Source organism: Hippoglossus stenolepis, chromosome 3, assembly GCF_022539355.2.
Source record: "Hippoglossus stenolepis isolate QCI-W04-F060 chromosome 3, HSTE1.2, whole genome shotgun sequence".
Lineage (NCBI taxonomy): Eukaryota > Metazoa > Chordata > Actinopteri > Pleuronectiformes > Pleuronectidae > Hippoglossus > Hippoglossus stenolepis.
In genome coordinates, this window is record NC_061485.1 from 17,361,681 (window position 1) to 17,384,707 (window position 23,027).

Here is a 23,027-nt window from a genome sequence, read left to right on the forward strand (position 1 = left end):
TGATTAACCTAATCTGAATAAGGTCATAGTCAGAATAAGCAATAATTGAATTAAGACATAAGGAGTATTTTGATCTTAATCACATTATATAGACCTGTATACGTCTTAATCACATTATAACATCCTGTTGGAGTTTTCACAGTGTTTTGCAACATTAGCAGTCACGTGACATCATAATCAGACTTTGTAACTCAGGGAAACATCATAAACAAAACACCGTCTTATTCAGAATAAGGTCAATAGTCAGATTATTGCCGTCAGCTACATACCTGTTATGTTCTGGAGATTTGTTAGTCAACGAATGATAAGTTTTGCTGTTACATTGTTCTACATTTGCTGTTAGTATCTATTCATTTATTCTTTTCTCAAACTGGTTTAATTTAAAGGTCATCTAGCTGTACAGCACTTTGGTCAACGTCTGTTGTTTTTACATGTGCTTTACAAATTCAATTCAATTCTATTTTATTTGTATAGTAACAAATCATTACATTCATCATCTCATGTTAAGGTTGAGACCTTCAAATTATAGAGAAAACCAATGAGCAAGCACTTTTTTCAAGTCAAATAAATTGTCAAAACAATGTACTTGACTTTCTAACTATTTTTTAAACCTTTAGACAATAGATATAGTAATAACAGTGATAGGCTGCATCTGTAGAAATTCTGCTCAACTAAATTCTGCTCAACTATCTTTCTTTTATTTTCCCCTTGTGGAGAATAAACACCACTCCCTTTGACATTGACACTTTTGGCTCAGAGCTCATACACAAACTGAACCATTCAGAGTTAAAGTGAAATCATCGTCATATAAACTGCTGCATCACCAGCCACTGGAAAGTGAACTAAAATGATTAGTGTGATATTTCCTCACTGTTTAAACTCCTTCAGAGACAAACATCAAATTCCTGAGAGCATTTTGTCCTCTGTGACTTTCCGACACACTTTCTCTCCTCCGCTCAGTGTGTGTGTGTGTGTGTGTGTCTTTTAAAAGGAGGGGGTGTGTGTGTGTGTGTGTGTGTGTGTGTGTGTGTGGGGGTCATCTTTTCCTGTGTTTTTATGAGAGGCCGTTCAGCACCTCTCTGCCGTCCTTTGTCTCAACGTCAGGAGGCATTAAAGGCAGCGGGGACCTCTCTCTCTCTCTCTCTCTCTCTCTGTCACACAGCCTCTTCTGCCCGTTTCTCCTCTATGTGACATTCGGTTTTTTTTTTAAAGATCCCCTCTTCCTGCACTTCATCTCCTCTTCCATTAGTGTGTGTGTATCGGCGTGTGTTTGTGTGTGTTCCCTCCCAGCAATGATGTGTGTTTATTCTTTGCTCACACATGGCTCAGTTTACACGCCTTGTGTTGTGTAACCAAGAGCTTTTTAATGATTCAATTACAATTACAAAGGGTCAATTAAGAGATTAGGCTGTGTGTGTAGGGGCATGGGCAGTTAAAAGAGGCGAAGGCTTAGGGATGAATTTGGATTTGAGACTAAACCCCCAGTAAATCTTTGTATCTTGGTGTTAAAGGCCTTGAGGGGGAATAACTCTCCTCTTCATTCAGTGATAATCTGCTTTTTTTCTTCTCTTTAAATGGGCTCTTCAAAGCTGCTGTAACAATGGAGCAGCATCACATCAGAGAGGAGCTGATATGAACCAATGGAGAGATGCTGTTACTGAAAGTTTTGAGCCTGATTTATGGGCTCAAAGTTAAACTGCTCTGAGGATTGTTTGTATGTTGTTTCCTGGAATAGATGAGGCTCAGATAACGTTTTCTTGGCCGTCCCTGCACAAGTATCGCTGTTCTTTGAATAAATCTTTTTTCTATAAATCTGTGTCACTATGAAATACTGGCTGGCAGAGCATGTGGATGCCTGTGGGCTGTGTCTCCGTTGCTTTCTGAGCACCACACGCTGTGAAGTCCACACGGCCTCTGCAGACGCAGAAATTCAAGTTCAGTGTGACCTTCTTTACAAAAGCAGATTCTTGTAGCTGCAATAAAACTGCTTTGTCCGTCCCTGTGGACAATACACAGCAGCAGTTCAACAAAAAGCAGATTAAGGCAAATGTTAAAGCGAAAATAAGAGAGAAAGTGATGCTGTCATTAATATTTGTGCTAGATAATTAATGCTCCTTTGATGACAGTGTTTCTCAGGTAACCTATAAACGTATTAAGAGTGATTTCTCACTGACTCTAACTCAGTTGTGGTTAACTTTGAAGAAAGGGAAAGAGGGTTGTTACAGCAATACCCCTGATTATTGTATCTTCGATTATCTCACTCTAAATAATTCAATAGATCTAGACTGCTTATATTTATATACTGCATATGTGTCCAATGTCCAATTTCTTTTTAAAGCAAAGCTGATTTTCTGTACACATTCAATTCATTTTAAACAGCAGCAAGTCATAACATACATTATCTAAATGCTTGTTACAGAGTCAGGTCAAGACTTGACAACAGTAAAGAGAGAAACGCAACTGGTCCATGAGAAAGCACTGAGCGACAATAGGGAAAAGAGGAAAATCTCCATTTTAACTGGAAGAAAGCAGACAGACAGAACTGGACTGGTCGACCATCTGCCTCGACCGGTTGGGTTACAATCCAACCTGCCGGTGAAAGAATTTGCACCAAGATGTTGTGTTTTAAAAAGTAAAACAAAAACCTTAACACCAGCTAAATACCTAATACCTTTTTTTTCTCCATCAGTAAGATGTTCCCTGCAGACTGCTCCAGACACCTTATCAGAAGAATCGCGTCAGACTATTCTGCTGTCGTGAATCATGTAATCAAATTATTACTCTAATCAGGTTTCTGCAAATAACCTGATTATTACTCTAATTTGTTTTTTTATTTGGATTGACTGATCCATATTGCAAATGATAAGAAAAATGCATGTTTTATGGGGTTAATGCTCTGATGAAAGCTGGAGGACCGGAGTTAGGCCCCAAGCTGCTGATTTGGTGACTGGTTTGACACCAACATCTTGTGAGGTTCAGTGTGTCCTGTTCGGACTTGTCTCTAAATGTGTGGCTGCAACCTCCAGCCATGCCTCCACCACACCACATTAAGTCCTCTGATGGTTCTGAAGTATCTGTCAAATATCCTCCACTGTGATCTTTTTGTAAACAGTAGTTGCAAAACAGTTTTTTAGCTGACAAAACATGTCTTTAGAGTGACCTTCAAAAAGAGAAAAGCATAGAAAAAGCATCAAGCTCTATATTGTATATTAAATGACAAGATTCAACATTTATCTCATTGATATACACGATTCACATTTATTTCAGGGAATTTAATTCAAATATCTTCATGCCAAAGTGCTTTTAATTTAACAATGTAACGCTGCAGAGTTTGTAGCACCGACAGTTGAGGAGCCACGTTGGCTCCCAGTATTGTTTTTTATCTTGTGCCAAGTTCGGATGTGGGAGCTGACTCTGACTCTCTCTTCTCCAAAATAAGAGCAAAAATAGAAAGCGAGGTTTATGACGTGTTATAAAGAAGAAAAGGTGTATTGTATGTATGATGATGAATGGGGAGGACAAACCCATGATTTAACAACCTGTCTCATAAACGCTCCCTCCCCCACACGCTGCAGACAAAAACTCTGTGACCGTGGGGAGAGAAAAAATATATATAACATGAGCGTTGTTGAACAGAGAAACTTTGTGTTTGCTTCACATGTGTTCAAACTCCAATGAGTGTCTTTATGATCATTTGGCTCAAAATGTCATCAGCACATCTTAAATTACAGAACAAGATTTACAGCTATTGTAAGGATTTGTCCAGGATTTCTGTTTTATTTAAGTGAGCTCGTGAAATTGTGTGTGTGCCTTTGTGCGTGGGAGCTTGTGTGTGTTTGTGTGTTTGTGTGTGTGTGTGTGTGTGTGCCTCCTTTAAGTGTTTGGTGCCACTGTTTTTATGGAGCCATCTCCTGGACAGTGGCCGGGTTTTCACAGGCTTTTCTCTTTACAAGGCGCTGCCAGTGACAGGAAGGACTCCTCCTCCTGCTGCCAGGGCAGGAAGGCAGCGGAGGACAGAGGGGGGAAGAGGGTTATTACCGAGGGTCGAGGAGGGGGGAGGAGTGCAGGGGGGAGGACACTGGTATTGAACTTAAAACAGCTGATGAAAGGGATTGTCACTCAGGTCTCCCCCATCTCCTCCCTGCTGTTGTGGTAATTACTCACTCAGCATATTTGAGCTTGAAAATCTCCCCGGCTGTTTATCAGCTCATAAGCCATGTTATAACATCAAGGACAGAGCATGTCATGGAAAGCAGGATTTAATTTACAAGCTGCATTAACTTTGAAATCGAATTTTCTCCAACCCCGACACTTTTACGTATGACGATTTAATAATGAAGGACACATATTCCAATGTTTTCCTCCGAGTTTGTTTCTATAATTGTTGCAACATTGACAAAACAAGTCAGACTCTGTCTGCTCGGCCCATGGTCCCAGGCTCCAGCCCACACACACACATATTCACATGCACACTCACATTCCACAGTATGCTGCAGAGTGTTTTGTAGGGCGGGAGTTCTGTTAAAACTGGATCTACCATCCAGATACATCTTTTTGAAGACTGTGTGAAAGACATATAAATCTAATCTGATCCAAAATGACACTTTCTTTTGAATGTTGCTGTCAAGATTTCTCAAATATCTCATCTGGCGCCAAACAAAGCAAATTAAAAGTTATTATAGCTGCTGCTTATGTCACTATCAAACTGTTTTGAAGGATTCCACAGTTCTTTAGTATCCTCCTCTCCTTTGTAGTGTGGACCCCCCCAGGCCAAAGTCTAGTTCAATGAGATGTGTGATGTTGATGCTGAGCCAGGCTCTAGGTCCCAGTGGCCACAAGTCACAGTGAGTCACCCACAGAGTCTTTCCAAGAGGAATCCAAACACCTTCGATATCAGAGTGAAAACCAACCACACTCTGTTCACTGTACATCTGGGCTGTAAAATGTAAACAGCAACAGCTGGATTGCAACTTCACCTGTGTTTGTTAGAACAGAATGACGGATCAGTTCTGATCAGCTTTGTCACCACTAGCAGATCAGTGCTGGAGCTCATCAGTGGCACAGCAGAAGCCAAATGGACAAACAGCTGGTCTGCTTTTCAGTAGGGCACATACCTCCACCAGTCTCTATGAATACCACATTAAATCCACGACACCTGGACTTTGATTTGGATCTGCACCAAATTGCACACACTCATAAATATCAGTCTCCTAAACATTGTTGTCACCAAGATCCATAAATTATTCCCGGTAAATTCTGAAAAAAAGCTCCATCTGCCGATGTTAAAGAAAGTGAAAAAAATGTCCGGGATCTGTCCCCTGATCCGGATCAGCTCCAACATAAATTTCAGATCTGCACCAAATAACATATGATAATAAATATTAGGCCCTTTAATGTGTCTGATTTTATCAAGATCCATGAATTATTCTCAAAACATTCTCTATCTAACGCTCTAATGGGTTGTTCCCTGACCCATACCGCATTCCTTCCACCAAGTTTTGTGGTTATCCAGTCTGTAGTTTTGTGCGTATATAGTCTTGCTTACAAACAATCCAAAAAAAAAACCAATTAACCAACAAATGATCAGACAAGGATGGAAACAGAACCTGCTTAGTGGAGGTAACCACCACCACAAGTGTGAAAAGCTGTAGCTCCAAACCCACGCACACACACATTGATTCCATGAGGTTTCAATACAGATCAGGCATCCGAGGTGATAAGGAAGGTTTCTGCTTTCAGAGCAGCTTCTGTTGTCTAAACAGTGATGTGCTGATCCGACAACAAACACTGCAGAGAAAATGGGAAGAGGGGGGAGGTTGGGGAAGGCACAGAAACAAGAGGAGATCAGGTGAAGTGATAATGAATTCTACCACATTGACTGAGGACGACAGCAGCTGGAAGTGGAGCAGCGAGAGCCTCTTGTTCTGCAGGGCAATGGAAAACCAGAGAAGAAAACATGACAGGTTGGATTAATGGTTCAGGAGTGCTTCGGAGTTGAATCAGAGGAAGTTGATGAAGGTGATTCACACGCTTCAATGTGTCTCTGCTGCGTCCAGTGGCCGTGTGCTGATGGATGTTGTGACACGCTCAGAGCTGAGCTGTAAGTTAAGAAGAGGGAGGTGGTTTTTTCAGGCCGCAGCTGAGCTCATTTCGGGGTGATGACAGCTGTTGACAGCTTTTGGCTCTGCTCCTTCTTTCTGCACACCAGGTAAAGTCCCTCCCTCCCTTCCCCGTCCAGCATCTCTCACCCTGTCCCCCTGTTTCTCGTGAGTCACGTCCCTCCTCACCCGCTCTCACCACCCTCAGACGCTGTCAGTCACTACCCCTCCCCTGGCGCCAGATGCAGCCTCTCCGTTTCAGCGGGGAGCTTCTCTTCCACTTGTTCTCTGCAGGGCCACTTTCCACATTGTCAGTGTTACTGTATAAACACAAAACAAAGATCTGGTTACAGTGAGTGCCACTCGTCCTCCTCCACCCCCACCTTTCATTTTACCTTCCCACCGCACCTGGGCTCCAAAGCCCCCAAAACCGACCCCATGACAGGATTTACCTGCTGCTCACCCAGCAGCTTCTTGTTTACTGATAAACCTGTGAGGGGAAAATCACACTTTCTCTGGAGTATTTTACACTCACCTGCTGGTGGAGAAACCGGAATGTTATTTGTGGGCTCAATGTGCAGTCTACAAATATGTTCTTCATAAACATAGTTACAGTCCATAAATCAACAACATCCAGTTTCTTATCACCTAAGACAAAGAAAAGCCGCTAAGCCTCATAAGTGAGACACTCTGTGCATCATTGTTTATTCATCATAATCTATCACTGCTGATTATTTCTCCTGTGGCCCTGTTGTTGTTTATTTCTCATACCCACACCAATGAGTTTATGTTTGCCATAGAAGGATTATGCAAAACCTACTGGGACAATTTAATTGGAACATGGTGGGAGAGTGAGGTTTGGGCCAAAGAAGAACACATTAACTTTTGGAGCAGAATTTTTTTTTTCCCATGTCATTAAATTTTGCGAAATAGGATGTTTTACCACATTTTTGTGAAATAATTGAAGAAAGAATTCTGGTTGGTGCAGAATTGTAATATGTATGAACTGGTGAAATTTGGTGCGGATCCAGATAAAAAGGCAGATGTTTCTTTTCTCCTTACATGTAAATGCAATATGGTGATAAAGTGGCCAATCAGTGTCCTTGTTTAGTTAGTTGTTATTTTCATCTAACTGGAATATTTTATGTCAGTGTCACATTGAATCAAAGTTTGATGTCCACGATTTAAAAAGGTTCAATTAAAAATGACCTCAGTGTTGTTACAGTTCACAGAGGTGATTTAAAACAACAACAGAAATGCAAAGTTACACACATGTCATGAAAGAATTAATGACTGGTGGTAATGACTGGTGGTAATGACTGGTGGTAATGACTGGTGTTGTGCAGTTACTGTTTTTCCAATTCAGATTCTGCTCACTGAGAGAAACTGTCAGTGAGTCACACACACATCTATTAAGTAATCACAGTCTTACATTAAACTATGTCCAAACCACACATGCACACACACACACACACACACACAACATGTCGTTATCAAGTTAAAAACATGGTTTTATTTCTCAGTTAATGAAGTCATAACTACTTGTGTGTTGTTTTGTATTTGAACACACGTGTGGATGTTAAAACAAGCTGCTTGTAATGAATTTAGGAATCGCCCTCTTCAGTCAAGGTCAAAGTTAAATGTTCAGGATTTTATTTAACCCCTCGACCACTGGGAAGTTTCTGTCCTCTGCCTCACCTCCTTCTCTCCCTTTCTCTCTCTTTTAATTTTTCCCTCTGTGTTTTTATTAGACTATTCCTTTGTGCCTTTGCCTCTCTGTTTTTTGAAACCTTACCACTCTTGTTAATGACAAGCTGTGGGTTCAGGTTGGGGTTGTGGCGGTGGGGTGGGGGCCACATTTGGTTCAGTCCTGTGCGTTTCATTGAAGGTGACAGGAGGGGCTGTGACTTTGGGGTTTTTGACCCCAGATTCTTTATTTTTACTAGGAAGGGATCCAAGGATGGAGCTGTTGTTGTGAATAGCTGCCCAAGGTGACTGGATCCCAATAAAGCGACCGTCAGCCTGGCCGGGGGCCTCCTTCCCATCCCCGACACAACCTTTATAGGGCCCTCTTATGAGCCTGGGCAACTATTAAACCCTGTCCAGCCTGCGCTGAGGAATTTAGGGCCAGGAAACAAGAGAGTGGGGGTGGGAATGGGCAGAGGGAGGTGAAGTTGGGGTGAGTGAAGGTGAAAGTTGAAAGGCATGTTCGCAGGAATCTGCTTGTTCTTTAGTCATCACCTTTAAATCCGTACCAGGCGTGTTACTGTCCGACTCCACGTGTTTTCATCTGAGAACGAGGAGCCACAGTGTTAATCTGCTGGATGCTTCTGGTCTCTGCATCTGTTTGTTCTGAACGTTTTCACCGGCAGCAGTTGAATGACTTTGGCCAGCAAATGGTGTTATACAGTTTCTTTAGAGCGACAGCGAGGAGGAACACAGGCAGACAGCCGAGTCTCATAAACATCCCACCTCTGTTTGTTCACATGGGGCTGGAGGTATATAGGCAGGTCTGCTTGGACAGCCTTTCAAATAAAAATGTGAGCATGTGTGTGTGTGTGTGCACGTGTGTGTGTGTGTTTGTTACAAAAACTCAGATGTCAGTCAAAAAGTCAACAGAGGTATGCTGCCCCCACCCCGCACTCACCAGTAAATGGAGAAACCAATCAAATCTCAGCTGCCAATCAGCATTTTATCAGCCGGGCCATCTGGCCATCAGCTAATTGTGTCTCTTTAAAGGCTGTCAATCAGCACTGCGACCCCCCCCCCATCACCCCCCCTCCCTTTTCTCTTAAAAATGTCTGCCTTTGAGCTTGCCTTCTGGCTCCGAGGGGCTGCCTGGCCTGCATGGGGTCGGGGGTTGTTTGTTGACCGCTCTCTCTTAATCAGTAGTTGCATTAGCTTTGATCATAGTTTCAAAGACTCTCGAGAGCTCATACAAACAAGATGCTCTGATATAATAAGAGTCCATAAATGTATTTTCTTCTCTCTCGCTCTCTGCAGCGGTGGAGACCCAGAGCACCAGTTCAGAGGAGATGGTGCCCAGCTCTCCTTCTCCTCCTCCTCCTCCTCGGGTCTACAAGCCGTGCTTCGTGTGCCAGGACAAGTCGTCCGGTTATCACTACGGAGTGAGCTCCTGTGAGGGCTGCAAGGTGCGTGAAGCCACAGAGACGTATTTTGTGATGTATGTGTGATGATGAGGCCAGAGTGGGAGGCTGATGTTCAGGAGACAGATGTTAGTGGTCCAGAATGTTAACTGTTGATAAGCTGCCCTCTAGTGTAACTTTACTAATTCTGCACTTATATTCACACAGAGCTAAGCAGCTGCTCTGTGTGATCAGTAAATGCTTATGGCAACAAAATCAAGTAAAAATGTATTAATAGACAAACTGGACATTTAGCATTTAGATCTAACAATGAAACTAGAAGAGAGCTCAGAAATCACATACACCCTCCGAGGTTAGCACCCTCTCTTGCCATGTTAAAGTTTAAAAAAATACTGTGTCTGCCCATCTTTCTGGATCAACTTTAAAATTCAGTGGGCTCTTCCGTTGATTGTGTCCCACTCCTCCACAAAATGTCATGGACATTTGTAGTGTAGTTTTTGCTCAATCCCTCGAAAGGCACTCAATAGAACTACATACCTTCACCAAGGCCCCAAATTCCCCTTATGAAACCACATTTAGATTCTCTAGATCCAGATTTTTATTCAGATGTGCAGCAAATGACATACGCACATATATATTAGTCCCCTTAATGTGTCTGATAGTATTAAGATCCATGAAATATTTTGCCCTGTCTAAAGTTCTTATGGGTTCTTACTCATACCAAATCCTCCCACCAAGTTTCGAGGTAATCCGTCCTGTAGTTTTTTGCTTAATCCTGCTTGGTATTAAATAACCTCCCTGGCGGAGATACGAGCACATAGAACATTTTTTCCTGCCATGGAGAAAGTGTACAAGACGTTTTTTCCATTATCTCTTCCAGGGTTTCTTCAGGCGCAGTATCCAGAAGAACATGGTGTACACCTGCCACAGAGACAAGAACTGTCAGATCAACAAAGTGACCCGCAACCGCTGCCAGTACTGCCGGCTGCAGAAGTGCTTCGAGGTCGGCATGTCCAAGGAAGGTGAGTGTGAGAAAATAATACTTTTACCGATTATTCTTCACTTATCTAGAAATGGCACAAGTGGAGTTGAGCGTTGCGTGTTTTTCCCCTTCAGCGGTGCGTAACGACAGGAACAAAAAGAAGAAGGACGTGAAGGAGGAGGTGGTGCTGCCAGAGAACTACGAGCTGAGCGGGGAGCTGGAGGAGCTGGTGAACAAAGTCAGCAAAGCTCACAAGGAGACCTTTCCATCTCTGATGCAACTCGGAAAATACACCACAGTGAGTTCTGCTAATAATCACATCTACCACCCAAACACCCCACAAACCACTCAGGCATTAGTTCACCGCTTTGCCAGGAGGACAAACACAGTACATGGACTCTGCAAAGCCACACCGAGACACAAGTGTCCCTCTCTCTCTCTCTCTCTCTCTCCCTCCCAGAACTCAAGTGCTGACCACAGAGTGCAGCTGGATTTGGGCCTGTGGGATAAGTTCAGTGAGCTCTCCACTAAGTGCATTATAAAGATTGTGGAGTTTGCCAAGCGGCTACCAGGCTTCACCACGCTCACCATCGCTGACCAGATCACCCTCCTCAAATCTGCATGTCTGGACATCCTGGTACCAACCACATTACTTCCTTTAACCTCCTCCCCTTCCACCACCTCCACCTCCCTAACGCTACCTCATTTCTCAAGCTGCTTTACACTCCAGTATGATACAGAACATTTGAATCTGAAACTAAAGCTGCCATGAAACTATTTTGGACTTTATTTTACTAAACGTCAACGTCTTATTTCCCTGCCCTGCCCAGATGCTGAGGATATGCACTCGTTACACCCCAGAGCAGGACACGATGACCTTCTCCGATGGCCTGACTCTCAACAGGACACAGATGCATAACGCCGGCTTTGGTCCACTCACAGACCTGGTGTTTGCCTTCGCCGGTCAGCTGCTTCCTTTAGAGATGGACGACACTGAGACGGGGCTGCTTAGCGCCATCTGCCTGATCTGTGGAGGTAAACCTGACATCTGACATAGAGCATTTGGTGTAAAAAGGAAATATGAGCCTCTGGACATGTTAGTTTGTCTTGTTTTGCAGTTTCCTCTCCATCATGTGTCATTTCGTAGACTGCTAATATTTACTCTTCTCATTGGTGCTTCCCTCTCTCTCTCTCTCTCAGATCGTATGGACCTGGAGGAGCCGGAGAAGGTGGACAAGCTGCAGGAGCCACTGCTAGAGGCTCTGAAGATCTACACCCGCCGCAGACGTCCGAACAAGCCTCATATGTTTCCGCGCATGCTGATGAAAGTTACGGATCTCAGAGGAATCAGCACCAAAGGTCAGCCAAAGCTTTACATGTCATAGTCATCAGTTTGAGAGTATAGCTGGGAATCAAACCTCAATATTTTTAGGGTACAAATTGAATTGTATTTAAGTATCAGCAAGATTAAAATATTGAATGTTGGATTCAGATGTCTGGTCAGACTCATTGTTTTGTTTACTTGATCAGACCATTTTTAGACAAAGTTCTGGTACAGCTACTTGTCTCAATAGGTTCATGTGTGACAGGATATTTATATTTTAATATCTGACTCAAGTCTTGTATTGGAACTAGAATAAATAATCAAATAATACTCATCATACCCATATTTCAGATATCACAAGTCTAAGTTTATTAAATATTTTCACCTTGAATAAGAATCATGGAAAAATAGTTTCGTTGAATAGACTTTACCATCATCTGCATATTGTATGAAGGCCATGGAAGAAGTTTGTTCTCCTGAGGAAATTGTCAATGATTGGATTGAATAATGGACACTGTCTATTAGGCTTCCTCCTCTTTTCATACCATAACAATTAAATAAGTACCCATGTGCCTGTAGGTGCAGAGAGAGCCATCACACTGAAGACAGAGATCCCAGGGCCCATGCCTCCTCTCATCAGGGAGATGCTGGAGAACCCTGAAGCTTTTGAGGACAGCAGTGATTCAGGGGACAGTGCAGCCGCAGCTGCACCCCCAGCTGCACCCCCAGCTGCACCCCCAGCTGCACCCCCAGCTGCACCCCCAGCCGCTCCCACCATTCAAGCCATCAAGCAAGAGGAAAAAGCCACAGAGTCGGCCATCGAAGAGGAGGAGGAGGAGGAAGAGGACGACTACTGGGACGAGGAGAAAGAGCGAGGGCTGGACAGTGACGGGGAGCTGTGGGGAGAGGCGGCCGCGATGAAAGCCGTGACTGGGAAAGCACAGTGAGAGAGACACAATGACGCTGCTTCCTCCTCCCCCGGGTCACTGAGCCGCCACCCAGCAACATCTCAGAGAAAACCTCATGATATAAGGCTCTTATATAACAACATGTGGCATACAGCACATATTTACATATACTGTACATATACTGGACTGAGATTAAAAATGTGTTCAAATCAGCAGAAGAAACGAGGAATGGGAGAAGCTAAAGCACTAAATGTCAGTGGATGGAGGAGAGCGCCATTTAAAACTCGCTGTGCCAAAATGAGACTGTCTAAAAGATATTTCAAAAGTGTTTTGTCCACACGGAGAGGAAGGAGAGGCGGTGGACAGAAGAAATGCACTCCTCTATAAGGGCTATGCTGTGTATAAAATTGATGGTAAAATGCATTGTAGCAACAGATCTCTACATGGTGGTGTCCAAATGCCGCAAATGTCTTCTCAAAATTCCTTTTATTCCTATTCAGAGATATGCTTCTTATTTTTTTATTGTATGGTTTTTTCTTAAGCATGTACACATTTCTGTGTTTTTGTCTTTATGCCTGTTTGTGGGACTGTTTTTATATCTTCACTTACTCCTGCTCATATTTGACCCGACTCTTTGACCATTTTTTAAGCTTAAGTCTCTAATTTTATGCATTTGTGCTTTAGTGGACACAGTAAAAAACAGCAATAGCAAATATCATAGGACAGAGCAAAGCAAGAGCAGGACTCAAACTCACAATGTGACAAGCACATAGGTATGTAAATAAGTCTTTGAATCCACGGAATCATGTTGAGGAGAATAATCCTGCGATTTCAACTCTGGTGCTTTTGATCCAAATAAGATTTTGAGAAAGAATGCAAAAGAAATACAGGGACATAATTCCGCCTCTCAACAAGAACAAACACTTTGAATAAAAGGGTAGATTTCATGTCAATCTCAGGTTGATTGTTTCAGGGTCACGTCTCGCCTGTCGTTAAAGTAAGGAAAGTTGGTGGGAACGCTCTGGCGTAACTTCCCCATCTTCAAAGGAAAAATCTTCTTACATCAAGTAGCAGGAAAGTTGTTGACTCCGATGTATTCGCTCTTTGTACAGTAACCAGGTACAGGTAAGCCATATGAATTTCATTTTGTAAGAATGGGCAAATAAAATTAACTAAACAGACAAAACCCTTAAAAGCTGTTTACGTCACAGAAAACCTCAGGTGTGTATCTGTATGTGTGTGTGTGAGTGTGTGTGTAACTGAGAGCATTTAAGAATACATAGAGTGATGTTACTGACGATAATCCACAGCGAGCATCTATGCAAAAGTAAAATTAAGTCATCTCTTAAAAATGCACACAGAATGGGCTTTATTGCAAAAAAAAAAGTAAATAGAAAGAGAGAAGTCATTCCCCTGAAGACGTCTGGTGAACAAGCTGATCTAAAATCACAGAGATGGCAACAAATATTGAACTTGAAATCTCTGACGCTGCAGCCTGTCCAACAAAATCAAACAAAACAAATAATTTCCATTGGATGACCGGCCCGCTGAAGCTTGGAACCACAGTTTCACATGATGTGTGTTCATGTCTGCTGTAATGACTGATGCAACCAATGTGGATTTTGTAATAAATACCTATAATCTGCTTTTCATTGAGACGTTACAAGGTTTTTTTTTCCATGTAACATATATGAAGTCATTGTTTGTGTAATGAAATTCAGTGCAGTCTGTCTTATTGAAATCTTCCACCAGCACGTCCTTCCTCTCGGCATAAAAACATTGAAACATGCTTGAGGTAGTTTAACAATATGAGGGATCAAATAAAAAAAAAAAAAGCTCCTATATTATCACTGTGACAATAAACCAGCAGTTTTGAAGTTAGTCTGTAGCACCAGACGTGAAGTCATGACATCATCACAGTGACGTTATTTAGACTCTTTAATTGTGACGTTGCTAAAAAAGAATAGAAACATCACAAGTTATTTTCACACTGACACACACACACACACACACACACACACACACGTACATAGTTGATATTTTGCACATCATCTGCCAACTCTACATACAATGTTATTTTGTATTTAAATATGTTTCTATATCATATAATCATGATAATCTGTGATAAATAGTTTTTCTATTGTTCAAACCTCTTCTCTAATTTGAGCTGGTGCAATAAAAAAGCCTTTGAGGAGACCAGGACTAAGCTCAACACAAAAACAGATGTGTAAATTTAAAAAAAGACCAAAGACAGACATTACATTATTATTGGATTAATAAACTAAATAACTCATTAATTAGAAGAAAACTAAATATGAGAGCCAATGATACATGGATGAACTATTCACTATGAACTGTGGGCTGCGAGAGATTTATCATGATCTCAAATGACGTTTAAAGCTGGAATCATTTTATCTCTGTATTTTATACTTTTCATTGTTTTCTCATGTTTTTTTTATCTGATGTCTTTTTTTTTGTATCCACAGACTCTAGTGTACAAATAACTTGTGTTCATGTTCAGGGATTCACACACCTCATGAGCTCTGCTTCAGTTGGACTTCAACCAAAATAGCTCTGATACACACACACACACACACACACACACACACACACACACACACACACACACACACACACACACACACACACACACACACACACACACAAGATCTGCTCTTCTTCAAACATTTTCACGTAAAGTTAATACTTTTTTGTCAATTTGTTGCTCATTGTTTGCTCAGTTGTTATTTTTTGTTTTCTTCCTTATAAAGGCTCTTTTTGTTCTCAGATCTCTCACTGTCATCTTTACCTGCACTTCACACACAAGCACGAGTCTTTACAAGACTTTCATTGTACAATATTTCTTCTTTCTATTAGAATATATATATAAAACGCTAAACATTAATATTAAGAAGTGAGAGCTCACATATTTCCACCCTGTTGTATTCATGATAATATTTTATTAAAGAACCTCACATCTCTCCGTCTGACATTCTGCTCGACAAGCTGCAACACAACATTTCACACGTCTGTAACACACACCCACACGTTTGACATGCTTTCAGGTTTCACACACACATGCAGAGGTGAGGGGCTGACACATCTCCAAACATACCACCAAAACAAGATGTACTCCGTTAAATTCAAACTAATTATTACACACTTTGACATTTTCCAACAACAGTTACACACATCCACATTTCAATCTAAAAATGTAGCACAATAATAAATTAGACTCCAAGTTTTACTGGAGTTATGAACTCATAAATCCTAAACCACTAAGAAAACCATTTTTCACACCAATAAAATTAAGTTTAAATAAGTAAATTCTGGGCACATGAGTAAAACACATTGTGCCACGTTTTCTTTAAATTCAGGCACTCGCAATGTAAAGACTCTATATTCTGATCTTTGTAAAGGCCTTTTTTTACATGAGCATCAAAGAACAACAATAAAATGATCATAAAATGTTACAAGTTTCTTATGATGGTGCTAAGAAAGCAACCTGCCATCCAGCCGTGCTTCTCTGTGTTACCACACGGGGGAGTCGGCCAGGTCACTGCAGAGAGAGGGAGGATGGAAAGTCTTCAGACAGGATGAACTTCAACTTTAACATTAACATCAACTCACTGTTCCACTGCTGCTCCTCTTTATTGTCTTTCTTTTTATTCTCTACTACAAAGTGTGCAGTGAGTGAGCAACAGCTTTTATAGAACAACAACCAGTCAGTCAATGAGTCAGTCAGTCAGTCAGGAGGGAGGGAGGGTGTGAAGGCAGTTGTTATTTTAGGAGATGTGACAGGACCACAGAGAGAGAGAGAGAGAGAGAGAGAGAGAGAGAGAGAGAGAGAGAGAGAGAGAGAGAGAGAGTGTGTGTGTGTGTGTGTGTGTGTGTGTGTGTGTGTGTGTGTGTGTGTGTGTGTGTGTGTGGTGTGTGTGTGTCACCTCAGGACGGGGTTGGTGAGTTCAGGTAGGATCAGTTGCTTCCGTTCATCAGCTTGAATCTCCTGCAGCATCTCCACACCCTGAGTTCAAAGACAGAGGAATGTCTAATACCTATCTCTGAAATACAAGGTCAAGGTACAGCTTTTATTTTATTGGCATGATCCTTCAATATATGTCTTTGTTGTATAATAATCTGAATCGGATTTCTAAATAAATTACATTTAATTATGAACATGGCAAAATATTGTAAAATTACACATTCATAACAAAACTGCAACCACTGCTTTTCTTATGCCCTGTGATACGTTGATTTGCTTAATGTCCACTGGGATTGGCTCCAGCTCCTCAGATTACCCTCCACAGATTTAAATTAAATCTAAATTTAAAATTGCATGTTTTTTATGTGTCACTGTTCAACCCAGGTGTTCAACAGTGGAGCTGGAGCAGAAACTCACAGGCGCTCAAACAGGAAACTATAGTCAAATATTTGCCTGCTTGAGACTGTATGGCGGTGGTAATCCCTGCTGGGTTTACATGTCAATAGGTTGGCATACCTGTGTGTCAGAGGCCGGTGTGTTGTCGTTGCTCTGGTTGTGTGTCTCAGCGTAGATCTCAGCTCTGTGGGACTGTCCCAGGTGAGTGAGCAGGAATATAGGTGAATGCACTTTTCTGGGGGAAGCTGGGGATGGAACTTTCTTCTCCTCAGTGACAGGAGCTGTTTGAATCAATATAGACTGTTTACTTAAGTGTCCACTAAAGTGCAGGGGGATAGAAAGGCTGTGTCCTGTCTAAAGGTTTCATTACTCACAGACAGATGTGGGAATTTCTTCATTTGATTTATTTTCTGGAACAATCCCCAACCTCTGCTCTAACTGGTGGATGTAGCTCACCAGGTCCTGCAAGTGTCAAGAAGAACAGACGAAGAATTTCATAACTCGAGTATAATGGAGCGGTCATCTCGTCTCATTTTGTGAGTTTATGAAAGTGTTTTTTTAAAGATGTGTGCACCTTTGGTTCTGAGGCTCATCAGGTTCTTAGACACCTACTTGCAGGTCTCGCTATACTTTTTTCTGCTGTTTTGCTTTGTTTTAGATATTTTTCTATTTTTGGAGAAACAATGAAGAAAACTAAAAAAGGCCTTTCTGAAGAAATTGGGTGGAAATGACCTTCTTATAAACTGTGTTGCTGACTTGAACTGTTACGTTAGATACATTTGAAAAAATAAAAACTAACATTTCAAAGCATTGCACCTTGTGGTGAAGCTATGGACTGAGCAGGTTTAGTCTTTTTATTTTGGTTTAATACTGGTTGGTATCAATAAATGTTAAACTACCGCCATCTACTGGAAATTGCAGTACATTTCAAAACAAAATCACTGAATATAATTTATAAATGAATATGTATAAATAAAAGTACTCCCATCAACCCACAAATGGTCACATTGGTAGAAAACCCTGCCAGTTGCAAAGTTTAGACAACAATCATATGAACTTAAGTGTTGCAAAAAGGCACAGCAATGAATGTTGGGGTAAAGAAAGATGGAGAATATTATTTAAATTGTGTTTGTGCACTTTCACATTGGCCAGCGGTGACAGATTTCGGTAGCAGTGCAGATGTAACACCAGCCACTCCCCAAACATGTAAAGAGCCAGAGATGAAATCATGATGATCAACAGATGGTGTGATGATACATTCTGGTGACGTATGAACAACTATCTAGTGAAGAAATATGTTAGAGATGAACATGAACTGCATGTGGGAGCTGGTGTTAAACACTTGCCTGTTTCTCAAGCTGCTCCTCCTCTCTCTTTGTGTGGACCCTCCTCAGACTGGCCCTCAACTCCTGGAGCTCTCGACCTGCATCGCCCAGCAGCACCTACAGGGGGCAGCAGCAGCATTATAATCACCATCATACTGAGAATATCCTAGAACGACCGCACATCTGACCTGGCTTGTCCTCTCGCCTACTGTAGGTCACATGATGGTGAGAGGAATTGTTTGCTCATCTTTCAAGAAAGCTTTTCTATTTGTGCCGGCATGTGAGTAATAAAAGGAGTGTGCTGAACTCTGGCATCGTTCTCCAGTTACCAAAAATGTAACCCCAGGAATCGCAGCTGACGCAGCTTTGCAGCACACAAGCAGTTATATATAAATATATACTTACTCGATTGCAATCTCTCTCCCTCCCGAGCTCGATTTCTACTTTCTCCCTCTCCATCCTCTCCTCCTGGAGCCATTCCTCCTTCCTCTCCATCTCACAACTCAGGTCTTGCCATTTATTTTTATCTGCCTGCATCAAAACAAAAAACACACAGGAGGATGTTAATCAAAGCTACAGATTTATCCCGGATGCGCAGGATGATGCTCTGCAGTGTCCTCACCTCTGCTACATGTTTGGAGGCCTCTCTCTCCAGGGCCCAGTTGGCTTGCTCCTCCCTGAGGACCAGGTTCTCCTCCGACAGCTGCAGGGTGAGCTGGGCCACCTGCAGCCGGGCTTGGTGCAGGTCGGTGTGGGTGTGGGCCTGACGTGTGGCCAGCTCCCTCAGCTCCCGGCGCAGGCTCTCGGTTACATGGTCGCCAACATCCAGACGCTCCTGGAGCCCTCGCACCTCCACCAGGCCGGCCTCGCTGTCCACCTGAAGGAGGACAAAATAAGGACATCCGTTCAGAAATAGTAGAAGGGGACAGATATATTCTAGCTGTCACGATTCTGGAATGGTGCCACCATAAGACGGAACATGAAAGTTAGACGATGCAAAACAAATGTGCTTAATCCCACTGCTGATAAGATGACACCTAAACATCTAGGTCTGGCCTGGTTCCCAGTATGTCTAGGTTCCCAGTACTTCTAGGTTCCTGACATGAACTCAACATATATTTGTGTGTCCTCTATCCCCCTTTCAAGCTACTTGAGAAGAAGCATCAACCAATCACCTGCAGGGTTTTTCTCTTTTCCTCATTGTGCTTCATTTGACTGGACATTTTCTTCAGTCTCTCCTTCAGCCTGTGCACATCAAAAAAGATTTGTTTAAGGATCCGGGAACTACACAGAGCCAAGACCAAGGTTTGAAGTGGCATACATGTCTCAAACACTCGCCTTTCCACTTCCATGTTGGCCTCATTCTTCCTCTCAGTCTGAGCTTTGACGTCTTCCTCCAGGTCTCTGATTCGCTGTTCAGTCTCAGACTTGTCAGTCACAAGTTTGGTCAGTTCAGACGTCAGGTTTTCTTGACTGTACCTTGCATCCTTTAAAGAAATAAGATACATATATTGAATTATAGATTCCTTATGAAGTGACTGACTCATGACTGTTCTATACCTTGTGTTTTCCCTCCATCTTCTTCAACTTGTCACAGTTCTGTCGCAGGTCGTCTCTCAGCACTGAGATCTCCTCCTTCATTTCTTCTCTTTCCTTCTCCCACTCCACCTGTAATGTTTTACTGTTCTCTTTCTCCTCATGCGTCTCCTTTTTCGTGGCATCCAGAGCCTGCTGTAAACCGGCCTGGTTTTTCAAGCATTCCTCCAGTCGACTCTGTTCACAACAAATGGGGGATGACAAGGAGGTTTGCATTGTTTAATTGTATCTCAGTGGAGAGGAGGGTTGCTTATTTGCAGAGCTGGAGTTTTCTCCTTTCGTACCTGCAGCAGCTCGGCCTTGGGGATGACCAGGAGCAGGTCCTCCTCTCTCTCCTCTCCGTCCTCCTCCTCGCCTCGTTCCTCTGTCAGAGTCTCCATCTCCTCCAGCGGTTTGGGAGAACAGAAGTTGAAGGGTCGACTAGAGCCACACACCTCTCCTGATTTGTCCACGTACACAAACTGAAACTCCATGTCACCGGGGCGGGGCAGGTAATATGCTGTATGGAGCAGACATGTATTTCAGTTATTCTTTTAAATTTAGTTATTCTGTTTTTCTTAAAATGAGCAACACAGGTACACTAACCACACATCCAACCGTCAGATGAGAAACTGCAAGTCGCACTTTAAGCACTGTTGAACTTATTATCATTTCCATGTTTGGCTGAATTCTCACCTTGGAAAAGTGCACACCAGTTTACATCGGTTCCCTCCGTGTATCCCTCAGGAACAAGGGCCCATGAGTATGTGAAATACTGTTTCAATGAAGACCAGCCCACCTGTGGCACAACAGAAAACACACTTTAGGCCACAAACCACACAAATGCGTGTGTACTTATAACAAAGTCCTGGAGGGTTCGGGGGATGTTCCAAAGTGTTGTGAATATACCTCAAAAATGCCAATCCAGTCGCTGCTGCTCCACTGATGGTCAGAGGTCAGGCTGTAGTGGCACTCCACTCTGGATTGGGGGAAGTACAGTTGCCCCACATTACGAAACACCACTGTGGATTGTTTATCCATGGGATCAGGACGCTGTGAGAAAACATAACATGAATCCAGTGAAATGTGCTCCAGTTTCAGTCTGGAGGAAGACAGCTGATGAAAGTTGATAGCGGAGTCAGTTCAGGAATGCAGCATGGGCAGAACCGGCCGGCTATAGCTTCGCAATGTGTTTATCAACAACAAACTCATATGGCTACAAGAGCACTGAGTAATACCATTTAATCTCTGGAACACTAAAGATATTAGATCTTTGTAGCTGTAGCACTGTAGGAAACATCTTTTGAATTATTGAAACAAAAAACAACAAAAAAATCCACATCACAAACTATATCAAAATACAGATTCATGGACATTTAAAGCTAAATTTGCCTTAATAATTCCTCTCAAATGTGAAAAATGCATTTTCATACCTTACACATCAATGTTGCCTTTTGTTAATAATCTAACTACATACATTTATATCTGCTACTACTGATTAAATATTGCTTTCTAGGAACATTCAAATAAAGGTTTGCTTGGATTTAATACACGAATGAACTATGTGGTGAGGAAGTTTTTAATCTTACCTTATTCTGCTGAGAAATGGATGTGCTGCTGTTTCTGCTGCCTTATGGAGTAGATGTGGGCATCAGTCTGTGGGACAGTGATGAACACTCCAGTCAGGTGCAAGACTTTCACAACATCTCCTCAGCCATATGGACCCCCCCCCCCTCCGAGTTAAAGGGTTTACACTGGGTGATTCATGGGAAATGCAGTTCATGGTATCAAGGCTCCTCGTGTGGCAAAGTCACGCTGGACTTCAACTCCCATTACTTAACACAGATTTTAGGACACAGGATCTGCTGCTGCTGCTGCTGTTGCTCATCACAGTTCTTAGTAGAAGCAGGGGTGGGAGGGGGGGTGACAACAGGTGTGGGGGGGCATCCTCAAGGCCTAAATATTTCTCTTCATAACAACTTCAGTCAGCTCACAATCCCAAAATCAGCAGATTGTTAAAATACACCAGCAGATATTCACAATATGAGGCAGAAGTTGAATGTGTGATTCAGATGTTGACGTTTCTTTTGTTTACTCTATGAAAAAACAAAGACAATAACAGACTGAAAGAGTCAAATGATCTATAATTAGTTTGAGACTCATCAGTCACCGTGTTTCAGTAACTTGGATGCAGCCTAGATATATAGAAGAGTCTATGAGCTGTTTGATTTCTGTTGTTTATGCTACATCATCAGTGATTGGGAAAGATTTGCAATCCCAGTGGTGAACACTTGGTGGCAGTTTAGTTTTCGCACAAACCCACTTGCAACAAGTGATTGGTAGTTTTGAGGCGTTTGCGGGTTGACATCAAAAGTAAAATCACAAACACAAGGCTGATGACAAGAACACTGTTTGTCAGAGAAGCAGTTGAAGGCTGCAGAGTGGAGCTGATATTTTAACATGTCACAATCGGATGTAAACAACATCTAAAAACATGGACAATGGTTCAATTCTGTTTTGCTGCTTCAGTGTGATCGTGTCTGCTCGGGTGTCAGGTCAGTTCTGATCATATCTGAGTCATGTTCAGTTCTCCTGCAGGTACATTTGGAAACTAGAAACTGATCCTCCTAACAGACACTGATATGGGCAATAGGGTTGTCAGTCAATCACTTGTTCCACAAAAGCTTCTATCCAAAGTGATTTACAACAGAGGGACAACACTAAAGCTTCAAGACAGTGGGAGAACTTAAAGAATCAAGTTCTAAAGACAACGTGTGGGAGATGAGGTAAAGAGGTGCAGAGAAAGTGCACAGTAAGTGGAAGTTAGGAGTGTTAGAGGTGTAAAGAGAGGAGGTTTTAAAAAGAGGGTTGAAGACAGAGACAACCTGACAAGATCTGATCTCACTCTCGTTCCACTATCGGGAAACAAGATGAGAAGAGTCTGTACTGTGATTGATGGGCGACTTGTCACAGCAGAAAAAGTACAGGTGTTATAAGATTTAAAAATATCTCCATAATATTCAAGTGTACCAGTGAACCCTGTTGGCGTGACAGATTCAGCATCTACTATATTTATACCCTGAGAGTGAAGCAGCTAAATATAAGGCAGCCATCATTTTATTACGTTCATGGTTAAAGAAAACTTTTCTACTATGACTGAAAATAATGCACATGTCCAACACTTAAACTTTCACTGAGCATGCTAACACTTAGCATGATTCATCAACATGCTGAACGGGATCATATTACCAAACTGTCATGCTACATATCAGCCTGTGTTTTCAGTCAGCCTGCATCGATGGAGCACCAGAGGTAAACAAAAATGACACA

At 42.3% G+C, this 23,027-nt stretch overlaps 2 protein-coding genes across 3 annotated transcripts in view; one reads left to right on the top strand and one right to left on the bottom strand.

Annotated features, from left to right (window-relative positions):
• Window positions 1-15,083, top strand: part of LOC118104461 (retinoic acid receptor gamma-A) — a 36,246-nt gene extending 21,163 nt beyond the window's left edge. For both annotated transcript variants that reach the window (XM_035151343.2, XM_035151346.2), the window contains 7 exons: window positions 9,102-9,250; window positions 10,086-10,227; window positions 10,322-10,485; window positions 10,648-10,824; window positions 11,018-11,222; window positions 11,388-11,546; window positions 12,091-15,083. In XM_035151343.2, coding sequence (XP_035007234.1) covers window positions 9,102-9,250; window positions 10,086-10,227; window positions 10,322-10,485; window positions 10,648-10,824; window positions 11,018-11,222; window positions 11,388-11,546; window positions 12,091-12,458 — 1,364 coding nt within the window. In that variant the 3' untranslated portion in view covers window positions 12,459-15,083. The remainder of the gene's footprint in view (window positions 1-9,101; window positions 9,251-10,085; window positions 10,228-10,321; window positions 10,486-10,647; window positions 10,825-11,017; window positions 11,223-11,387; window positions 11,547-12,090) is intronic.
• Window positions 15,084-15,352: 269 nt separating this feature from the next.
• LOC118104460 (calcium-binding and coiled-coil domain-containing protein 1-like) lies at window positions 15,353-21,426 on the bottom strand. The gene is made up of 14 exons (XM_035151342.1): window positions 21,287-21,426; window positions 20,607-20,750; window positions 20,394-20,496; window positions 20,003-20,217; window positions 19,683-19,895; window positions 19,461-19,609; window positions 19,298-19,367; window positions 18,745-18,999; window positions 18,528-18,653; window positions 18,144-18,239; window positions 17,172-17,259; window positions 16,918-17,078; window positions 16,364-16,443; window positions 15,353-15,978 (listed from the first exon to the last, which is right to left on the bottom strand). Exons 2-14 carry the CDS (start codon window positions 20,736-20,738, stop codon window positions 15,951-15,953), a joined length of 1,716 nt encoding a protein of 571 aa, XP_035007233.1. The 5' UTR covers window positions 20,739-20,750; window positions 21,287-21,426; the 3' UTR covers window positions 15,353-15,950.
• Between the last annotated feature and the right edge of the window lie 1,601 nt (window positions 21,427-23,027).